The 22,407-nt window shown below is 32.4% G+C and overlaps 2 protein-coding genes across 3 annotated transcripts in view; one reads left to right on the top strand and one right to left on the bottom strand.

Moving 5' to 3' along the window:
* The window catches only part of LOC122515242 (probable ATP-dependent RNA helicase Dbp73D), a 46,845-nt gene extending 24,763 nt beyond the window's left edge, over positions 1 to 22,082 (top strand). Inside the window, exon 7 of the mRNA XM_043632517.1 lies at positions 22,002 to 22,082. Within this exon, the coding sequence (XP_043488452.1) occupies positions 22,002 to 22,075 (74 nt within the window). The 3' untranslated portion in view covers positions 22,076 to 22,082. The remainder of the gene's footprint in view (positions 1 to 22,001) is intronic.
* Positions 1 to 22,407, bottom strand: part of LOC122515243 (lachesin-like) — a 121,876-nt gene that overhangs the window by 16,540 nt on the left and 82,929 nt on the right. For both annotated transcript variants that reach the window (XM_043632519.1, XM_043632518.1), the window contains one exon: positions 1,496 to 1,602. In XM_043632519.1, the coding sequence (XP_043488454.1) occupies positions 1,496 to 1,550 (55 nt within the window). In that variant the 5' untranslated portion in view covers positions 1,551 to 1,602. The remainder of the gene's footprint in view (positions 1 to 1,495; positions 1,603 to 22,407) is intronic.

Here is a 22,407-nt window from a genome sequence, read left to right as displayed (position 1 = left end):
TTTTCCTTCAACCTCATTCTCCGTCCCTATTTCTTTTTCTCTTTTTCATTTTATTTTTTCTTTTTTCTTTTTCTTCTTCTCATTTTATTATCTCTGCATCGACTACAATGTATCCCCTTGAAATACTCTTCGTAGAAAATACACGTAAAAAAGAAATAATACACACCCTGTATATAAATTCGTAAATTATTTGTTTTTTTTCTCTTCGATTGAAAATATATCTTTTAATATTTCTATTATTTATTGCGTTTACGTAATAATTTATAATTTATTTATTGTTATAATATATGATTATTATTATTATTATTATTATATTTCAATGCGTTTTTTCTATACTCCTTTCGCATTACTTTTTAGTATCCTTTTATGTTTCTTTTTTTGTTGTTAATGTACATTTGATGTACACCCAAAATTAGGTATGATTCATCGGAAATCTTTTTTCCCTCTTTATAAAAGGGCTCTTTAAATCTTTTCTAAATCATTTTCTTTTGTATTTAAGATTTGACTTGCTTCCTGATCGGGGATTAGGGAAATGTGTGATCTCGGATTTGCCGAGATTTATCGTTGGATTTTCGGCTTGTTGATCGAAGTCAAAAGGGCGAATTGGAATTTAACGGTGGGGCTGGAGGGAGTGGGGGGTACATCGTTAAAAGGTTTAAGTTTATTTATTTGAAGTACTACGTCCGTTCGGTATTTAATGAAAAAGAATAATTCTTTGCATCGAAAGAAAGAAAGAGAGAGAAAGAAAATAATATTTATTATTTGTTACAAGGTTTTTTACCTTTTGTCGCGAACGTATTATAAAAAGTGACGATTGTTGGAAGATTTTATTATTTTTTTTTTTGGTTATTTTTTCAAGGGATAGTAGATTGTCTCGTCTTTTGGTCTGTCTTTAGAAAACTGGGAAAATCGTTTACGAGGAAAAAGGAGTCGAGAAAGAAAGCTTCTTCAATGGTCGCATCTGCAGCGTTCTCATGAAAGTCATGTGCCGGAAGGTGGCGCATTGCGAACGTGAACTTTCAATTTGCGGCTTCTTCTTCTTCTTCTTATTTTCTTCTTTTATCTTCCTTTGCCAAATTTTTCTCTCTTTTTTTCTCGCCCCCTTTCCCTTCTCTTCCCTTCCCTTTTCACCCCCCGCCCTTCTTAATATTCTTATCCAAGTCATAGACCACTTTTCATTTTCAAACTATAAATCAAAATTGTCAGATTTTACTTGTTCCAACGTTTAACCCTTTGATTATTGAATTATTTTTGACTTTAAATGTTTTATAGGGACGGAATATTTAATCCCAGATTCTAATAAATAAATTATATTTAATTAATTAAAGTTTTTGTTTTTTAATAATATAATTTTCGTATGACAAGACTCAAATTTCATTCAAAGGTTTAGAGAAGATTTCCAAAGTATAGGAGAAAGTGTTGTTAGAGATAGTATTTGTAATATTGAATATTAAATAACAAAATGATATATTATAATAAATAAAAATCAACTCACATAAGCAAAGTTGTAAAACCGCGGTGAAAAGGGCTGCAAGTTTCCGTGCTGCCATGAGAATAAACCAGTTTGTTGATAAATCTTCGGGACAGTTGGTCGATTATTATCTGGAAAATAATTAAATTTAATATTAGTTTATTCGTTTAATTTACTTTAGGTAAATTTGTGTGTTCTCTCGCTGTTAGAATTATTTGATTATTTAACTTGTAACATTTGACGATTGAAATAATAACGAAAAACGAAAGATATTCATTATTATTTAATATTCATAAAATTAATCATTAAAAAATTTAAAAATATATATAAATAATAAAATATATATAAATATAATATTATAAATAATTTTATATAATAAAATATAAAATAAAAATATATATAAATAATAATATAAATTAATGATTAAATCGTGATCAAAATGATAGTAATTATTTCATTTGTTTATTATTATACAACGTGATTAGAGAATCCAAATATTTTTGTAAGATTATTTGAAACATATATATATTTATGTACACTTATCCATCGCATATTACATTTATCACATTTTAAAGCAAATAGGCCAACACCGCATTGTATTTGCAACGAAGTTTAAACTTTAGTCATCCATCAGAATTAGCGTGTGCGAGTAACTTTCGTTCCCTTTTCATATAAGACGGTAGAGATAGTACTCCTCGATTCGTAATTTCGTTAGCTGTTTCATGAGATTTATTTATAATACAATTAGAATTAAATAGAGAAAATAGATGAGACTGTGGAACGTTAATACGTACACGCGTATATTAGAAATTGAAATTACTTTGACTAACAGTTATCCTATACGAATTACAATTAATTATATTTATTATTATCGATTAAATAATTTTAACATAAATGAATCTAATTAATCTTACCTATATCTCTCTCTCTCTCTCTTGTCTTTCAATTATTTTATCAATAAATTAACGATTAATTAATTAATTGATTAATTAATTCTTCTTTTCTTTTTTTTTTTCCTTTTTTAGAAGAACAACCCATTAACCGGAAATTTTCTTTCACTCCCAATATACATCTTGCACATTTATTTGATTTATTTTGTCTAGTTCGTAGAATTCGAAAGAATCTTTTTCGTACGATTCGTAAAAAGTAACTTTGAACACAACGCTCCCTTCTTCGAAAAACTTGAAACTTCATTCATCGCAAACTTTTCGCGAATTCTTTTTTTTTCTGTTTTTATTTTTTTAATTCTATAACTCTCGCGAAATGAATCGAATCAATGGAAAGCAACCGTGGACATTGAATCTGGTAGCTAAGTAAATTGGTATGAGTGTACAATGAAAGATTCCTACAGATCGTTTCGACAAATTTACAATGAGATTACGATACAGGCGTCGAACTATTTAAAAAGCTTTTTTTTTTTTTTTTCTTTTCTTATTTTTCTTCGTCGTAGTCAACGCGAACGAATGAAATTACATTTGACGGGGATTAAGAAAAGTAAGAAAAAGAATACAATTTCCTCATCAAATACTTATCCTACAATATTTTACAATATTCATTAAAATTTGTAATCATTCCACGCTGGAAAACAATTGTTCGTTCGATCGTAGAATAAAAAAAGCAGAGAATAAGTAGGTTGAGAAAACCAAAAACTAAAAGAGAACCAAATAAGAAATGAATTTGTACAAAGTCAAATCAATTGATTAATTAAGAAAGTTTAAACAATCTCACGGTTTTTTAAAACGATTCGTTTGAAATTATTAAGAACACTCCTGCCTACTCCTTTCTCCAGTACCCTTATTTTTCATATTGGAAAACCTACAAAAGTATATTATTTTTAATTGAAAAGAAAAAAAAAAAGGTGAACTCCTGTTCGAATAGCGGAGTTATTCGTACAACTCGAACTTCTTAAAATAAAATTCGAGAGGTACTATTACGAATGAAAAGTAAGAATAAAAAAAAAATAAAAATAATACGATAATAAAATTGAAGAATTAAGAAAAGTGGTGGAAATAAAAGTAGTCGATGTGAACGGGTAAGAAATGGGTTGGTTGAACTAGGGGTAGGGTAGGGGGTGGGTGGGGGGTGGGAACTAAAGGGAGAAGAAGAAGCTCCTACGTCCGGAGTAATTAATGACACCCATAGTTATCCTATCACCGATTAAAATGAATTCTCGGGGGTTGAAACCGGTAGCTCGTTATTTCGACGCCGTTAGAAATCGCAAAGCATCAGAATCATCATCATCTTCATCTTCATCTTCATCTTCTTCTTCTTCTTCTTCTTCTACGTAGTTTTCTTCTTATTCCTGCCAGTTATATCCACCACACTATCAATTTTCAAGCAACCCCCTTAACCCCCCATTACCCCTCTACCACCAATTCACCTCCTCTTCCTTAGATTCTTGTAGGTGATCTTAACGAACCCTTGCTGGGCATGAACAATGAAGCGTAAAATGCAATTAAGCATTTAACGATGGCCACGAGGACGAATGCATTTCGTCCCGTTTATCTTACCCATCTTTTCAGATTATTTATTGTTCCCCGATAACACTTCTTCTTCTTCTTCTTCTTCGTAAAATTTCTTTTTTGTTAAAACGAATTTAATATTCGCGATAATAGATAAGGATCGTCATTAATATTTCTGAAGAAGTGAGTTCGCTTTTTTGATTTTGTTATTCGCGAATTCGACGATGATTATGATGATGATGATGATTTACTTTTTCTTTTGTTTTTGTTTTTTTTTTTTCTTTTGTCTCGAATGATTAAGAATAGTAGAGAAAATTTGTCTACGATGATACGGCGATTGATTGATTGAAAATTATTTTTTTTATTTAAAAAGAAACATAACAACGAAACACTATAATACAATTATATATAAAATCGTATTATTTTATTGAAGACAAAAATTAAAATAAAACACTAGTATATATTGTTTTCACTATATCATCGTAAATAATAATTCAATGATAGAAAAAAACTAGTTGAAATTTCGCGCTCCCCTCCGCCCCCTAAAAAAAATCCGTATCACGAATAAAAAAAAGAAAAAAAAAAGAATCAAGGACGACGTGAAAATCAGAAAGATCGAGTTTTCTCTTCGACAGGATTCGATTCGTTCACCTACTTTACCATTCGATTCGATTTTCCGACTTTTCCAAGGTTGAAGATAAGAGTCCAAGAGGGAGAGAGAGAGAGGAAGATAAAAAAAAGAGTAAAGTAGAGTAGAGTAGATAGATAGATAGATAGATAGATAGATACGTAGGGTAGATAAAAAGAGAAAGGAAAAAGGTAGAAAAGAATAAGAGAAAAATGGAAAACTGGAAAGCAACGATAGAAAAAGCAAACCACCCACCCACCCGGAGAGATGAAATCGAAGCCACGCAGAGAGAAGAAACGAAGAGGAATAAGAATAAGGAATAGAACCGAACGTGAACCGATAGATCCCCTGTTAGATGATAGAAAGAGAGAGAGAGAGAGAGAGAGAGATTGATTTATGGTAAAAAAGAGGCCGTGGTGTGCGGTAAGTGGGCTATTTTTCAATGAACCAACCAACTGCCGGATGTATTCCCATGGGGAAAATGGAATTTTGAGCGGTTCTCGTAGTCGTATGTGTAATACCTAGACGAGAAGAATCACGAGGGGGTGAATGGGGGTAAGGTAGGAGAGAGAGAGAGAGAAAGAGAAAGAGGGAAGGTTCAAAGTATCAAAGGGTGGCTACGAGGAAAATAGGAATGAGGATTGAAGGGTTAGTTTCGAATTGAACTACGCAGTTACGTATCAAAAGCAAGCTTCGCGACTACCTTTCGTGATATACGTGTCCTTGATCTTCCTTGATTTTCGTGATACCAATGAATACGCTTTTATATGGATATTATTATACTGGGTGATTTATTTATAAAAATGGATTATTCTAATCATTAGGATTGAATATTATTGGAGATTGAAGAGAATGGTGATCGTTACGTTAATTCGTAAAAGTACGAAGTACTTGTAATTGTATTTGTTTTTTTTTTATTTATTTATTAATTTCTATGTAAAATAAACAAGAAAAAGAAATACTATAATATTTTGATTTTGAGCGTCTTAATGATGATGCTTAGAAAAAACTCTACCGTTAGTTTTGTAAAAAAATAATTGAATTATTATATTATTATTAAATTATTGAAAATAATTTAATTATTATATTATTATTAAATTATTAAAAATAATTGAATTATTATATATATTAAAGTAACGTTAATCGAACAGATTTGTTTCTATCACTAATAATAGAATTATTTTCTAGTAGCCTATTTGAAATATCTCAGTCATTTAATACGCATCCATCCATCTACGTATATATGTTTACATAAGTGTATATAAATGTGTAGAAAACGTAGGTATATATGCATTGATGTGGGATCAAGTTTAAAGGGTGGGGGTTTACGCTCGTGTCTTTTGAAGATCCCAGAGAGTCGAGGAGTGGAAAGATGAGGGGAAGAGTGGAGGATAAATCTTGGCAGAGAGTGAGTAAGTTATGACCTTTCTACCTTTAACCATCATCCTTCCTTCATCTTCTTCCTTCTCTTTTATTTCTTTTTTGTGGACTCTCTCTCTCTCTCTCTCTCTCTCACTTTCTCTTTCTCTTTCTCTTTCTATCTTTTGCTTTCTCCCTTACTTTTTGGCCGCGATCTTCTACGTTTGTATGAATGTATGCATGAGATACGAACTTTATGCTTTATGCATTGAACGCAGCAGTGATAAGGACTGGCATAGTAGCAACGAGACTCCTGCAACTGCATTCTCCTTCTTCTCTTACCCTTTTTCTTCTTCTTCTTTTATTTTTTCTGTTTCTTCTTTTTCCTTTTCTTCTTCTATTTTCTCATCTTTCTTCGTCTTCGTCGGAATCATCTTCGCGTTGTTCGCGTTGTTCCTGTTCGTTTGACTCCTCCTTTTCCTCCTCCTCCTCGTCTTCCTCTTTCTTCTTCTTTTTCTTATTCCCAAGGATTTTTGCTTTTTCCTTACAAGGATTTTTTCTCTCTTCCTTTCTCGTCGAGCACGTGAAAGCGTTTTATCGGACGATCTATGAATCTTCCACCGGAGTAGTCCTTCTCTTCCCTGAACTTCCACCCTTTCCCACTTTTCGCCATGAGATTTCGAATACTGTCTCTTATCTATCGTCAAGCTTTATATGCCACTGTTCTTCTATTCGTTTCTTTTCTTTTCTTTTCTTTTTTTTTTTTTCGTCTTATCAAGAAGAAAACAACAAATATCACGAAAATCTTATGTTCCTTAAAACTGTGTACACATGTGCGAGAAAATTTGACTGAAATTTTCAACGTTCGTTAATAATACTTTATAATAATCTTTGTTTAGTAATTTATTATATACTTCGTTGAGAATTATTTTATAAATAAAAAATAATACAAAGATTATAAAAGTCGAATGAAAGAAATATCGAAAGTTGTACACATTTTACGTATTATTATTTATACATTTTATTTATAACACAAAACTAATTTCATTGTATTTAATTTAAATTCACTATATTTAAGATTTTATTGTTTCAAGTATTTCTTACATTCCTACGAAAGAATAAAGAAAAGAAAAGAGAGAGAAAGAGAGAGAGAGAGGAAGATGCAAATATTTCGAGTTAGAAACATCCCCCTTGTGATACTACAACTCTAAAGGGTAGAACGATCGGACGAGTTGGATAGCGGGGTGGAATGGGGTGGCGGAGGTGGCGTAGGGGTTAGTTGAGACGGCAATTACGTAAACCGCGTCACCTTGCGGCAAGTAATAACTGTCTCCTTTTGAAATGTAGAGACAGTTAATTTAACACTTTAATCGCCGTCCGCGACACGAATGGATGAATTGCTGTCAGGTTACGAGAAAACCCCTTAGGAACCTGGGGGAAAAAAGAAGGGGGTAGTTTCCCCTTTCAAAATCAACTCGAACCAAAGAAGAAGAAAAAGATGATAAGGAAGAGTGAGCTGAGAATGATGGAAAGAAAAAAAGAATTAAAAAAAAACAGTTCAATATGATAAAAACTTGTAATCGTTCTACAAATTGTAGTCTTGTAGAACAAAAAAAAAGAAACAAAATCTAATTGGAATAGAATCGGTGTCGCGTAATCGTGTACGAGTAAAATGAATTAATTGTTTGAATTATTATTCTTCGAATTACTTAGGGTAATAGGGGCTGGTGGTGGTGGTGGTGGTGGTGGTAGGTTTGATCGAAAAAGTTTTCAAACTTATTATACCTTATCTCTCTCTCTCTCTCGTTTCTGAAAATAAATCTTAACAAAGTGAGTTTGATCGTAAAACCAATTGTTTTTAGACGTTAATTTTAGTATACAATATATATATATATATGTGTGTTGGTCGTACAGTGTACGTGGTAAAATGTATTACGGTTATTATTGTTTAAATAAAGTATATCTCGGGATTGTTATAGTTGAGCGATGGTCTTACCCACTACAAGTAATCGGTTTGCGTTATTTTCTACGAGCGTTCTTTTTTACTTTTTTATTTCCTTTTTTTTCTATTTCTTTTTTTTCATCTTTTTATTTTTTTATTTTTATTTATTTCTCTCGTTCATTTCGCGAAATACGGTTGAACGAACGCTATGCTGTTATCATCGTAATTTCAAATATCAATCCACATATTGTGTTCATATATATATATATATGTGTGTGTATGTGAGTGTATGTGAGTGTATGTGAGTGTATATATATATAAACGTGCAATGTCTATTCTGAAACATGACGTAATATAGCGTTGGCACTTACTTCAAAATACGTGGCCCGATAATTATCATTATTATCGTTACAAAAGTGATTTCAATGGGGTGGTAGGGGGAGCAGGAGGAGGGTGGGAATAATTATCCCAAAAGTCCGTGAAACGTTTCACGAAGCTAGGAACAATTGCAATTATTATTACGATGAATGAAAATAGGTTGGTTCTTACTTATCGTTTCGCGAATAACGAATACGAGAGATTATAGAAAATGTTAGAAACATAATCGGTGCTCCTCTCTATCTCTACCGTTTACTTTAATTAAGATAATTTATCGTAATATTTTGATTAAGCTTTTATACAGAAATTTAACCGCAAATTATAATAATATTAATAATAATAGTAATAATACTTCGCGTATAATGATTTCTTTAAACGAAAGTTTCGATGAAACTAATATAAATTAGGTGGGTGGGGGGTGGGTGGAAGGGGGTTGTTGAGAAAAAAAATATTATGGAAAGAGTTTTACTCGGGAAATGAGCTAAAAGGTTTCGGTATGAAAAAAGTGAATGAACGAATGAAAGAATGAATGAATGAATGAATGAATGAATGAATGAAAATGGTAAGAAAGGAATAAATGCAAAGAAAAGTTCTTTGCACGAATCAAGGAAAGTAAATGCTACATTTCTTTCTTTATTTCTTCCTTTCTTTCTTTCTTTCTTTCTTTCTTTCTTTTTACTTTCGTTTTCTTTCTTTCGTTTGCTGATATCATGAATGTCGTTGTCGAGAAGGAAGAACCTTTTTCAAAGGTAAATCTGTGTGTCTGGTATGTATCATCTTGAAATACTAAAGTCAACTTTGTTAAGATTTTTCGATGCTCGTATTTTTCCAACCATCGTTGCAAAAACAAAAGAAAAATATAACAATCGTAATAGTTACATATGTATTATTTTAAAATAATCAAAACTATTAGGTCATTATATGGTTTTTTAATTAAATGAGAATTATATTGTATTTTTCATGAATTTTATCAAGATTTATAGATTGTCGAGGAATAAAATAAAATAAATAAATAATAAATAAATAATTTGAATATATAAAAAATGAATAATTTTCATCGTAAACTTATATGATTTCTTTGAATAATTGAAGAGGAAAGAAATTTCGTTAAAGAAAAATCATAAAAAAAGTGTATAGAAAATGTTGTGTAAAACGAATTGAATTTAAAGTGAATTCGTGTGTATCGTAAAAGTCGATTAATTTGACGTTAGTTAAGAGAAAAGTTTTGAAGTAGACGATAAGAACGCGACATCGATTCGATAGAAACCTCTTCGCTAACGTAGAAACTTCTTTCAAGGAAGGAAAACTTTTCCAAATAGTCCATGACATTTTGAAATTCATACGAATTTCCGAATCATATGTAGGTAATAATACCTACCACTACTACTACTACCATTACTAATATATATATATATATATACTATACACCTATCTGGTAGTCTGGAAATGGTTGGTAAAAAGTTTTACGCACGATATATGCACTTTCTACGATCTATTCTAACTCATTCGAAATTACGCTGGCAAACTTCTACTACGAAGAATAAGAAAATTCCGACCTCTATTTGCTTACCCATACATACATACATATATATATATATATAGATATTCTGGTTATACTCTTCAAAGTTAGAACCCACTATATACTTCATAGATGGAGTTAAGTTTCTCTCTTACCTCAGATATAGTAATTACTTTATCCTAAACTTGACTTTACCAAAAATCAATGTACATCTACATATTATTTTACGAGAATCTGTTTTACGATAGTACGACAAACAACATTTCAAAGTATCATCCATCTTACTATACTTCGAAGAATATAATATTTCATTTCATTATTATAGAATCCCCCCAACCCTTTCCTTTAATGATTCAATTTAAACAAAATGTGAAAAAAGAATAAAGAAATGTAAACGTAAGATGATCGAGTATCGTTTTGAAAGGAAAGTCGTGAAAGGGGGTAATAAAAATGAAAGGAAGGGTTGTTTAAGATAAAAATATGAACAAAAAGTGGCAATGAGAGTGAAGTTAAAACTCATAACAGTAGTTGTTAGAGGTTTTCTCTCCGGTTTGACCAGTATCATCTAGTGGACCGGTTGGAATTTTCCTAGCTATAGTATGTGAAATTTTCACGCGTTGTTAGAGGTGTGGTGAGGTGAGGTGAGGTGAGGTGAGGTGCGAATGCGCCAGGAACGACGATTATCGTTTCCCCTTGGTAAACCGTTTGTCTGCTTGGCATAATTCATGCCACGGCGGCCATATGCCGCAGCGATACGTTCGCAGATGTAATTGCGGTGTTTACGCCTGCGAATGAAAAGATAATGTTCTCTGGTGTTGTGTGTGCGTTACTCTAGGATGGTAAGCTTGTAAAAGATCGAGATCAAGAATTTATTTTTTGTCTTAGAGAATGTCGTTCGTAATTTTTTGTTCTTTAAATATATTTCGTTTCGTTTATGTATTTTTTGGGTTCACGATTGATCTAATTATTTGTATTTATAAATTTTTTATGTGTAACATAGAAATATCATATGCGTTTGTAATTTTGTTGTAATACATTTATTTATTTATTGGATTTTTTCTTCTACGATTTAATCTGTGCGATTTTAAAATAAAATATAAAGTAAGTTACGATCATTGAGTTATTTATTACGAAAGAAGTATCAAAAAACGTTAGAAAGAGAGAGAGAGAGAGAGAGAGTTTATTGGAAGAAAAAGACAAAGTTCTAGTAGAAGAAAAGTTTTAAATTCGTTAAAGCTATCGAGTCTTTCGTGATATTTTCAAGACTTTTAAGAATTCTCGACTTCTCGAATGATATTCAAAATGACTCGAGGCTCAACCGTTACTAAATTGCACTTGAGAACTTGCAAAAGGAAGATAATTCAATATTCACGTCACTACTGGCTTCTTGCTAGCATCAACGATCTAACTTTAACTATTATATTTCCTTATTTTACTTTTTTTTTTTATTTTTCATCTCAATTCTTCGACGAGATAGTATACGTACAAAATAAATATTATCCCGATGAGTATTGTAATAGTTAATTGCAATTGTTATTCTTAATTTCTCTTTTTTCTTTCCTTACTTTTTTTTCTTTTAATTCTAAAAATTAACTCGTACAAATCGATCAATCTCAAATTCGTAGAGAAATATTTATAAACACGATGAAACATATAATTTGTAAAAAAAAATAAATTTAAAAACGTAGTACGTGTTGTTTTTAAGAGTTACTGGTTTGTATTGATAATCAATTCGATGTCTTATGATTGTTGTTTTAGTATCAGGAAACTTTTGAATGTACTCAGATATGATGGGAATTTGGTATATGTTCAACTTATTCCAATAGTATGAGGTGTAGTTGTAACAGCAATATACAATATATACGGAATGCATTAAAGTATCATATATTATTATTATTATATATATTATTAGATAATGTAAAGTTTCACGTGGTCGCTTGGTTAATGTGTTCCAAAATATTAATACATAAGGATAAAAAGATTCGGTTTTTGGTACGTGTTGACAAGCAACCATGCGAATCTCAACATTCTCCAATTTCGTTCTTTCACGATAACATATCCATTGAACAAATTTTTTCCGTTCTGTTAGTTCCAATTTGTCCCGATCGAATTTCAACGATATTTCTTCTTGTCGTCCAACCTCGAATGGTTTCTCATTAACGTTAAAAAAGAAAAAAAAAGAAAAGAAAGAAAAAGAAGGAAAAAGAATAAAAAAGTCTAAGTGAAAAGTAGACGTTAACGGAAGAAAGAAAGCGTGCTAGTTGATGCATTTTATTTCACCTGTCGGACAGTTACTTCGAAAGTAAATAAATTTTTCTCCTCCTCAACGCGAATCGGCGGCTATTTATTATTCTTCCGCTTTCTTTTTAATTTTATTCTTCCTATTTTCAAGCAACGATTCGTCTCTCTCTCTCTCTTATATCGATTTTTTAATAGAAGAACTTAACGAGAATAAAAAGAAGTAGTAGAAGAAGAAGAAGAAGAACGACGTGATTTTATAGAGTACCAAATCGTTTCAACTCTTAAGAATTCGAAATTATTATTTGTATTCAATACGCTTGGCAAACCTAATTCAACCGTAATTCGTTTTGAAGAACGAGACAGTTTCCTCTACTGAGTTATTTAAATTACGTAATTCGTATGTTTCTCGTTTCTTTTCAAGTATTATTTTTATCATTTATTATTATTATCATCTTTTCCTCTCTCTCTCAACAAAATTCCTATAATATAGATATTATTTTCTTATTTTTTCCTCTTTCAACATTTAATCTAAATAATTGGAAATATTTATTTAATCAATTTTACCACGATATTAATAAATAATATTTATCATTTGAATCAATACAATTAAATATAATTGTATATCGTTATATATTACCCCGATGCTGATTAACATAAATTATAAAAAAATATCTTGAAATATAATTAAGCTTCCTATCATTTTAACCAATTATCCTATCTATACAGATACTCTATTATTTTTATTTACGCCTATTATAATTATTCCTACGAAAATATAACATAAATAACAATAATATGTTGTACGAGAGAAATCAAATAAAATAGGGAGAAGAAAATAAACGAAACGACTAATCGAATTTACGGACCATTTCTTATCTAACAAAATAGGTGAGCGGTGGAGGAGAAGGAGGAGGAGGAGGAGGAGGAGGGAAGGTGGAACAAAAACCGAAGAAAATCTGCAGGTTAAGTTTTAAGAACGATTTATCTCGTAGTTTAGTTCGGGTTATTCGTTGCGCTGAATCGAAAGAGAACGATAGGAACGAAAAAGAAAAAGACCAAAAAAAAAAAACAAGGTACACACACAGAAACCTGTAAAAACGGATAAAACTAAAGGAAAACGTAGGAGGAACGCAAAGGCATTCGATATATTTTATGGAATCGAAAGAAAGAGAAAAAGAAATAGAAGAACATTCGCTCGACTGGTCCATAAGAGAGGAGGATGGCAGCAGCCCTCCCCCTCCCCCTGCCTCTGCCTCCCTCCCTGCCTCTTCAAGCTTGTTCAGTTTCCCTCGACGATACCGAACGTGTACTCGAGTATGTTGTACCTGGTTTTGACAGGACGGATCGGAGTTATTCGATCGGTCGAAACATGGCCAAGAAATGAGGGAATGAGGGAACCAGAGATTGAGAGAACGCAGGGGGAGTAGGGGGAGTCGAGGGAGGAGAAGGGAAGCGGAAGGAAAAGTAAGTTGGAGTAACGAAAAACGATTATTTTATATCATACGTATGATGTATGTGTCTTTTAACGTCTACTTTTCACTTCGAATTCTCCTATTAAAGAACATTTCAAATTGTAATATTAGCAGATTGAAATGTAACTGTTTTAAAATCATTTATTTAATAATCGACCCAACGCGTTTCATTTTCTCTATATATTATATCAAGAATATCGTTATATTTTATAATTATTTTATCCTTGCGTGTGCGTGCATGTATGCGTGAGTGGATTGGTGGAGAAGGGGTTTATTCCGTGGAATAAAAACGATTTAATGTTCCGCGTTATATTATACTTTGCTTTTTTGTTTTTTTTTTTTTTGATTTTTTAAATACATCATCCGATTTAATATGTTGCGCGAGAAAAAATTCCCCCTAAAAAAAAAAACAAAAATGAAAAGAAAAAACGTCTAGACTCATATTACAAAAATAAAAAGGAAGAGATAGAACAGGGGGTACGAGTATGGAAGTAATAGAGAAAACAAGTATATATGATACTATATATGCGCGCACGCACACACACACACACATATATTTTATATATATATATATATTATATTGAAAAGCCGCACCCCTAGTTGAAGGTTGCTTCATAATTCCGGACTCTACCTCCGCTTCGATAATATCTATCAAGGGTAAAGTAAACACGTTCGCGAGGATACACGCTCGCCATAGAAATCTAATAAGTTACGTCCTTCCTTTATAGGGTGAGAGAGCATCCCTTTTACCTAACCTACACCTACCCACCCTCCTACCCCTAACCACCCCCCATACAACTACAGTTTCAGTCTTCTCCATCTTTCAAGCCTGAAATTCGCGTTTCATTTAACCTTGCCTTTTACTCTTTCTCTCTAATGTTTTTTTTTTCTTTTTTTCTTTCCTCTCTTTCTCTTTCTTTGACTTTTTCGTTTCTCGTAGTCGGCCGTAGCTGGCCGGCCAGCCGACCGATTCGGCTTTCCTCTCGGTTGTCGATTCCGTTTGTTTCATTTCATTTCGTTTAGTTTAGTTTAGTTTAGTTTCGTTTCGTTTCGTTTCGTTTCGTTTCTCTGATGCTTTACTGCAGAAGAAAGACAGACAGACAGAGAGAGAGAGAGAGAGAGAGTTGCTTTTGTAGATTGGTGTGATTGTTACTTTCGACGGTTCACTCGATCCTTTTCACTCCTTTATATCAACCCCCTTCCTCTTCCAGCCCTCTCTCTCTCTCTTTCTCTTTCTTTTTCTCCCTCCTTTATACTCATCAATCCTATTTTCAATCTAACTCTTTCCCTATGTTACATATGTTATACGTTTTAAATCGTTTCAATCGTTTTCCTTCCAGCTTTGAATATTCGCTTTACCGATTTTCAATTCGTCATCTTACACGCCTGGAAAATTTCTTTTTTAATCATCCTCTTAACATTACAAAAAAAAAAGAAAAGAATAAAAACGTTATACGATTTGATAGAGATTCTACCCTTTTTTTATTTTTTTTGCTATTCCCTCCTTCGTACATTTTTTTTGTTGTAACTATACGTTCAAATTTATCTGTTTAATTATTGAATTAAACATCGATTTGATATTCGTATTGATATTTGATATTCGATTGATTAATAAAACGATAAGTTGAATTATTTTCAATTATTCCATATCGATTTAATATTTATAATAATTCGAGGGAATATTCGTATACATATACACACACATATATATATATATATATATAACAAAAATATATTATAGCAGTATAGTAAAATCGTAAATCGAAATTCAAAGGTACACACCCACTTCTCAAACCAAACTGTGGGGAAGACTGTGTCACGAAACAGAACGAAATTTACTTTGGGTCGCATTTTCCGTTCAATTCGATTACGTTCCTTTTCTCGTTGTTTATGTTATACAATATTGTAGAACCAAAGCACGTATGCAATTCCTCCATAATTTCTTGCTCTCCCTCTCTCTCTCTCTCTCTCTCTCTCTCTCTCCCATACTGCTATCTATTTCTTTTTCTTTGTTTTTTTTTGTCTTGTCCCTTTTTTCTTTACCCCTTTATCCTCCTTCCTCCTCCTCCTCCTCTTTTTTCCCCCACCCTTTCCTCTTTCAGACTATTTTTCTCTCAAACAGTACCCTCACGAAAGTTCGTTCTCTTTTCTTTGATAATAAGATTGTACGTTAGCCAGAGAGACACGAACACGTGCCCATAGTTCGCCCTCTCTTTCTCCCTCCACCCTCCCCCGCCCCGCCCCACCCCGCCCTCTTCCCCCTCCTCTTTTTCTATTCTCTTTCTCTTTCTTTCTCTTTACGAAGAATTTAATTAACGACCCACTCTTTTCCGTACAGTACTTTTCTTTCTTTATAATCTTTTTTCTTTTTTTTCGTTCTTCCCCTCTCTTCCTCCTCCACTTCTTCCTCTTCTTCTTCTTCTTCCTCCTCTTCTTCTTCTTTCTTCTTCTTTTTGTATTTATTTTATATTATTTTTCTTCTTACTCTTTTACCAAACCCCCGTCCTCCCACTTCCCCCTCCTCTATCCCCTATCCCCTTCTTCCTACACCACCACCACCACTACCACCACCACCAGCACCATTTTTCTGGTGAATACTTTGCTAAGGAATCACGAAAGATCGTTCGTAATATGCCATTCTTTATTTCCCATGGAATACAATTATTTCCTTTTCCGGTATTCTCTTTCTCTTCTGCTCGAATTAATTTTGATTCTCTCGTAAGAGATGGAAAAAAAGAAAGAGAGAGAGAGAGAGAGAGAGAGAAGGGTAGCAAGTTGGAATTTTTCTTATAATATCTATTCTTATATCTCGTGTCTCTCGTTGTTTGATTTCATTCTTTACGAAATAATATAACAAACGAGTTCACCTATTATTAATTTTCTAAGAATTTTTTGTTCTTATAGTATGGTCCGTAGTACCTCAGTGGCATCTTATTGAAAGCCACTATAGTGGTTCGTAATAGCGAAAGGGTTTAAAAAAAAGAAATGAATTTGATTATTTTCTATACAAAAGTAATAAAAATAATAATTGTAATTTAATCGAACACTCTATATTTTTATTACTTTTGTTTTATATTTTGTTTTTATTTGCGTCGAATATAATATTTTATAAATGCATTCGTTAAATGAAATAATAATTATATGGTATCCGTTCGGATCGGTGCTTTATCGTACGAATTAAAATTTTCCTATCTTATTTTGTTTTTTCTCCTTAATAAACAGAATAAAAATTCATATTTCAAATAACGGAATGTAAAAACCGTTTAAAAATACGATCGCCAATTTTTCCTTCTTTCCTATTATTTCTTTTTTCTTTTTTTTTTTATTCTCTTTTCCTTTGTTATTCTCAATTCTCATTCTAGTAGTACTATTTTACGATGAAGTTTTATGCCCGATCCTATCTTCTCCTATAATTTTCTTAGCCATTGTGATCTTTCCTCTAGGTGGTAGAAGAGAGAAGAGTCGTCCTTAATATCGTAGAGACCTTTCTAGTTTGAGAATGATCACTCCTAGCCATTCTACTCCAATTACTTTCATAATCTACTTCATCCTGCCGCGTTCATTAAAGGTTACGTTTACTACTAAAGTCATTCTGTCTCCTTTTATTATAAACTCCCCTCCACTCCCCCCCAGTTCGATAAACTTTTTCCCTATTTTTTTTATTTTTATTTCCAAAACCTTCGATTGCAACAACTTCGCGAAAAATCATTTATTTGTCTCGACAAATGAGCAAAAAAAAAGGGGGAGGGAGCAAAGAGAAATTTATTTAAATAATAATAATATATAATATTTATATAGAAAAATAATTTCTTCGAACGATATGCAAATTTATATACGTACGATTTTTTATTTGATTTCTTTTTTTCATTTTCATATCTCTCTCTTTCGTATTGTTTCGTTTAGAAAAATAAATCGTTAAATAAAAGAAACGATGTATAAAGAAATTAATAAGTTCTCTGTTAAGGAATACAAAAGGAGGGAAATCATTTTTCTTTGACCGTACTTATTACTGTATCTTACGTTTTACTTAGAATAAGTAAAGTACAAAATCATATTTACCCTTTTTTTCTTTTTTCGTGTATAATGTATGCCGACGCAAACACGGACTCGCACTACTGTCATATTATTTTTTTTCTTCTCTTTTTCCTTTTTTTTCTCGTTCTCCAAGCCCCCCATCCCCACGTTGAAAAATATTTCTAGACTTCTCGTGAGAGAACTGCTTAAAACAATTCCTTTTCTTTTTACTACCCTTAAACCAACCTTCCTTACCCATACAACCACCTTCCTTCTCTTTTCAAGCAAATTTTTTCTTCTCATTTTCACCTACCGCCAAATGTTTATATAATTTTCTTCAGAAATATTTTTCGTTATTATTATTATTATTATTATTATTATTAAACATTGACGAATAATTGAATAGACGATTGTTCGACAATGTTTTAATTGTTTTCGTGATTTCATTAATGGAATCTTGTTTTATAAGATGAAATTGGAATGCATCGTAAACAAAAGAAATAAATTAGTTGCATTCGTGAGTGTTTTTTTTTGTATCATACCTTAAGATCGGAGTTTGATCTGAACGACGTGTTTTTATTGCTAGCAAGATTATCCTTTACTCGTGAAAAATTTTTATCTACACTCGCACAACAACAACAACAACAACAACAACAACAACAACAACACAACAACTATGTGCACGTATACACGAGCTATATAAAGGGTAACTACATTGAACGAGAAGAGTAAAATTGCGCAGGACAGAAGTTATCGTACGATCAATTTTGATTTTCCAGAATGGCCTCTCACCCGTGTACGACCCTTTTACCGTTCAACGTGAACCATGTGCGGAAAAAGAGAGAATGAGTGAGAGTAGGGGTTAGTTTCAGATGAAAAACGGGGGGGGGATGAAAAAGTCGAACGATGTGTCGGAACATTTCGTATGCATCTCTGGCGACAATACGTAAATGCTTTTTCTTTTATCGGAATATCACAATTTTCAAGATATATTTTTTTATGTTTTCTTTTTTATTTTCCACTATTATTCTTTTACTCGAGAATACTAATTTTTGACGGATAACATGATTTTGCGCGTTTTTGTTAAATATTTTCAATATAATTAAGAATTTACTTCTTAATAACAAATATCGTTATCTTTAAAAAATATATTATTCGTCTAAACAAATATAATATATATACTTTAAATAAATATCATAATGGTGTGAGAGAGAGGTAAAATTTCCACGGGGGGACAATTTTCCTTAAATTAATACGATAGATGATAAGAGATTTTGTTAAAGTCAAGTAGAATATTGGAACAATTTAACAAAGCTTATTATCCTTTAAGAAATTATTATCAATTCTATCCTATATTTAATAGTTTGAATATTTTTCTATTTAAATATATCATTAATACTAGCTATACAATAAATATATATTTTCGATCTTTTATATAAATATAATAATAATAATAATAATAATAATAATAATAATAAGATAACATATTTCCAAGGGACAATTTTCCTTAACGAACGCTATGGTTACATTTTCTAAAAGTCAAGTAGACCATTCTAACAATTTACAAAGCTTATTATCCCTTAAGAAATTACTATCAATTCTATCCTATATTTAATAGTTTGAATATTTTTCTATTTAAATATATCATTAATACTAACTATACAATAAATATATATTTTCGATCTTTTATATAAATATAATAATAATAATAATAATAATAAGATAACATATTTCCAAGGGACAATTTTCCTTAACGAACGCTATGGTTACATTTTCTAAAAGTCAAGTAGACCATTCTAACAATTTACAAAGCTTATTATCCTTTAAGAAATTACTGTTTATTCTATCCTATTCACCAAAGTTGACGTTCTCCAATATCTCTTTTTTCTCTCTTGCAAAGGAAAAGTATTCTTAACCATAGACTACTTTACTTGACAAGATCGAGAGGAAACGAGTAAAAATATCGAGCAAACAACGTAGACGTATAACGTCTATGCGTTCAAGCTATTATACACACACACCCATACACATACACATGTATCATCTAAACCTATACGTATCACCCCTTTCCTTCACATTTTATCCTCTAACTTTCGCACTCGTATAGTGTACATGTATGCACATATGTGTATGTGTGTGTGTACACACCCATAAAACGTTGAAATGGAGTCGATGCATGTTCTTGATAAAAATTTCCATTACACGCATTTTCGTGATCGGTGACGGTAAGAAAAGAAAGTAAAATAGACAGAGTTGAAGGGGTGGGAGGAGGGAGAGAGGGAAGAAGAAGAAATAGAAAAAAGATAAAATAGAAAAAAGAAGAAGGTAAGTAGAGAAAGAGAACGTCACGCACGATGTCGAAGTAGTACGAGCGTAACAGCCGTCGGCAAATCTTGACGCTCGACTGCACACCGGAATTGATTTTCCTTCGCGATCGATCCTCCCACGCGATCCTTCCACGCGATTCCTGAAGGAAGGCACGTGATGTAAGGAATCTTCTGAATCTGATGTCGGTCTGACGTATAACGTATTCCATGAACGTACGCGGTAACATTAACTAGCACCTTTCATCCTTAAAAACCCTACAAAGAGAAAAGAAAATAACCGAAGAAAAAAAGACAAAATTAACTGACCCTTCTCGTTTTCTCCTACGCACCCTTTTTTCGACAATTATTTTATTTATTTGTTTTTTTTTTATCAAACAAATTCTCTCCTTTTATTCTTTCATTTCTGTTTTTAGCGAATCGTTTTGCGTGTTTTATTTTTTGTTTTGTTTTAAATATAATACTTTATAATACTAAAATTCAATCCTTCGTTTTCTACGCACGTATATAATTTTCCTTTTTTTTTTGGGGGGGGTTTTTTCATTTCCCTCTTTCCTATTTCTTTATCTAATATATTTTTTCTTTCTTTTTTCTATATTTAAAACCTGGCAATTAGGATCGTTAAGACAATAACGTGAACGTGAATTTAAATGAAAGTTTAAATGAAGTAGAATTAAAGGAAGAGGTACGTGATAATCGATAATAATGGATTGTCGATATCTAACAACGATAGATTAACGGATAATGAGCGGAAATAATAGAGGAAATAATAAGGGTGTTTATCGATTTATCGACCATCGTAATTATGATTTATCAAAATCTATGAATATTTTAATGATGTATATGCATAACTGAAATAGAGAGAGAGAGAGAGAGAGGGAGAGAGAGGATTAATTATTGATCTTACAATATATCTAATTTATAAGCAATTAAATCATAGTTAATCTTTCAAAATATCAAAATACGATTTAACCATAAATACAAGGAAAACTTAAATTAATTTCATCGCGTCGTCTGATAAACGAAGAAAGTACAAACTTTTTAATTGAATCTCCTCCTCGAGTTCTCCCGATCGTTTTTCAATTTTCTCTTTTCAATTTGTTTGATACTAAACATCAGTACGATAATGTAATTCCTTGAAAAATATTAAACAACGGTTAAGCACGAGATAACGAGTTAAAACGTAATTAATTTATCGTCGCGTTTATTCGACTAATTTAAAAACGAGAAAAGATTCGAATAGAAATTCGATAGAAAAGATGGGAACAATTTATTATGGGGGGGGGTTGAAAAGTTTTGAGCTTGCCTAATATTCGACTCAAAACTTTGTCAAATCGCATAAAACAAATAGCAAACGTAAATAATTCGAACGAAATAATCACCATATGGGATTTACTCGTGCAATTACAAATGATACGTCAAAGGGTGGAAACGTAATCGTTGATAGTTTACCCCGAAAGTTTTCGAAATAGAGAAAACAAATAGTAATAGTTTCCCTTTTTCCGAGCAACTTCGAATCAAACTAAAGTATCAATCGGTCTATCAATCAATCAATTCCTTCCAATCTAGTCGACGAAACATACTGAACATACGCGAATGAACAAACCAACCAACCAATCAACCAACGAATGAACGAAACAGTTGAGAGTAGCAATCACGCGCGAAAGAACACCCTTAATCTTCGGTACTACAATTTTACAGAAAAGTATAACTGGGTATGGGGTAGGAATGGGGGGAAGAAATCGTAGTAGAGAATGTTAGTGGCATACGTTACACCATGGTATACCAGGTTTCTCTTGGCTACGCAATATGCAAATGTCTTTGACTGCGAACAGAACGCGTTTGGGTTCAAAGCGATCGGACGAAAAGTGCACGTTGCGGTATGCTTGAGTGGCTCAACGAAAAAATAAAAAAAAAAGAGAAAAAGAAGAAGAAGAAAAAAAGGGAGTAGAAAGGCTAGCGCGAATACTAACGTCGGTAGAAGAGATGATGGTGTAAGGGAATGGATCGGGCTGAGTTTTAAATGGGAGTAGGGGTAGTAGGGGGTTAGTAGGGGGTGACTCAGCATCAGGATTTTGACGCTCGACTGCATGCCGGAATTGATTCTCTACTCTTCTCTTCTCTCTTTCTCTCTCTCTCGCTCATACATTTTCTATCTTTTTTCTATCTTTTTTTTTTCTATCTCTCTTAGTCTCCCATTGGTGGTATCTGCCACGCCATACCGACACCGCTGACGCCACTCGCATCAGTCGAGGCAGGGGCTAGGCACGTGACGCAAAAATCTTCTGAACGTGACGTCGTCGTTCTGCATCCTATATTCCAGTCAGGAATAGATAAGAAGAAGTCTCCAGCAGTATAAGAGGTTAGGTATACCTCTAGCTAGACTAGGTATGGTAATAATTATGCAGGGAATATCACCGAGGGCCCGAGGATGTCCTAGCTCGCATAGCAAGTGCCTTTCCCCACTCCTATCTTTTCTATCTTCCTCCCCTATTTCTCTCCTACCTCTTCCCGTTCGCTGTCTGAACATCTCACCCACCTACCTACCCTTCCTTCTATCCTTTTTTTTTCTTTCTTTTCTAGTTAACTGTCCGTCC

Source organism: Polistes fuscatus, unplaced genomic scaffold (assembly GCF_010416935.1).
Source record: "Polistes fuscatus isolate 324 unplaced genomic scaffold, CU_Pfus_HIC Scaffold17, whole genome shotgun sequence".
NCBI classification, from domain to species: domain Eukaryota; kingdom Metazoa; phylum Arthropoda; class Insecta; order Hymenoptera; family Vespidae; genus Polistes; species Polistes fuscatus.
Note: the sequence above shows the minus strand (reverse complement) of the source record. Positions and strands in the feature narration are given on the sequence as shown.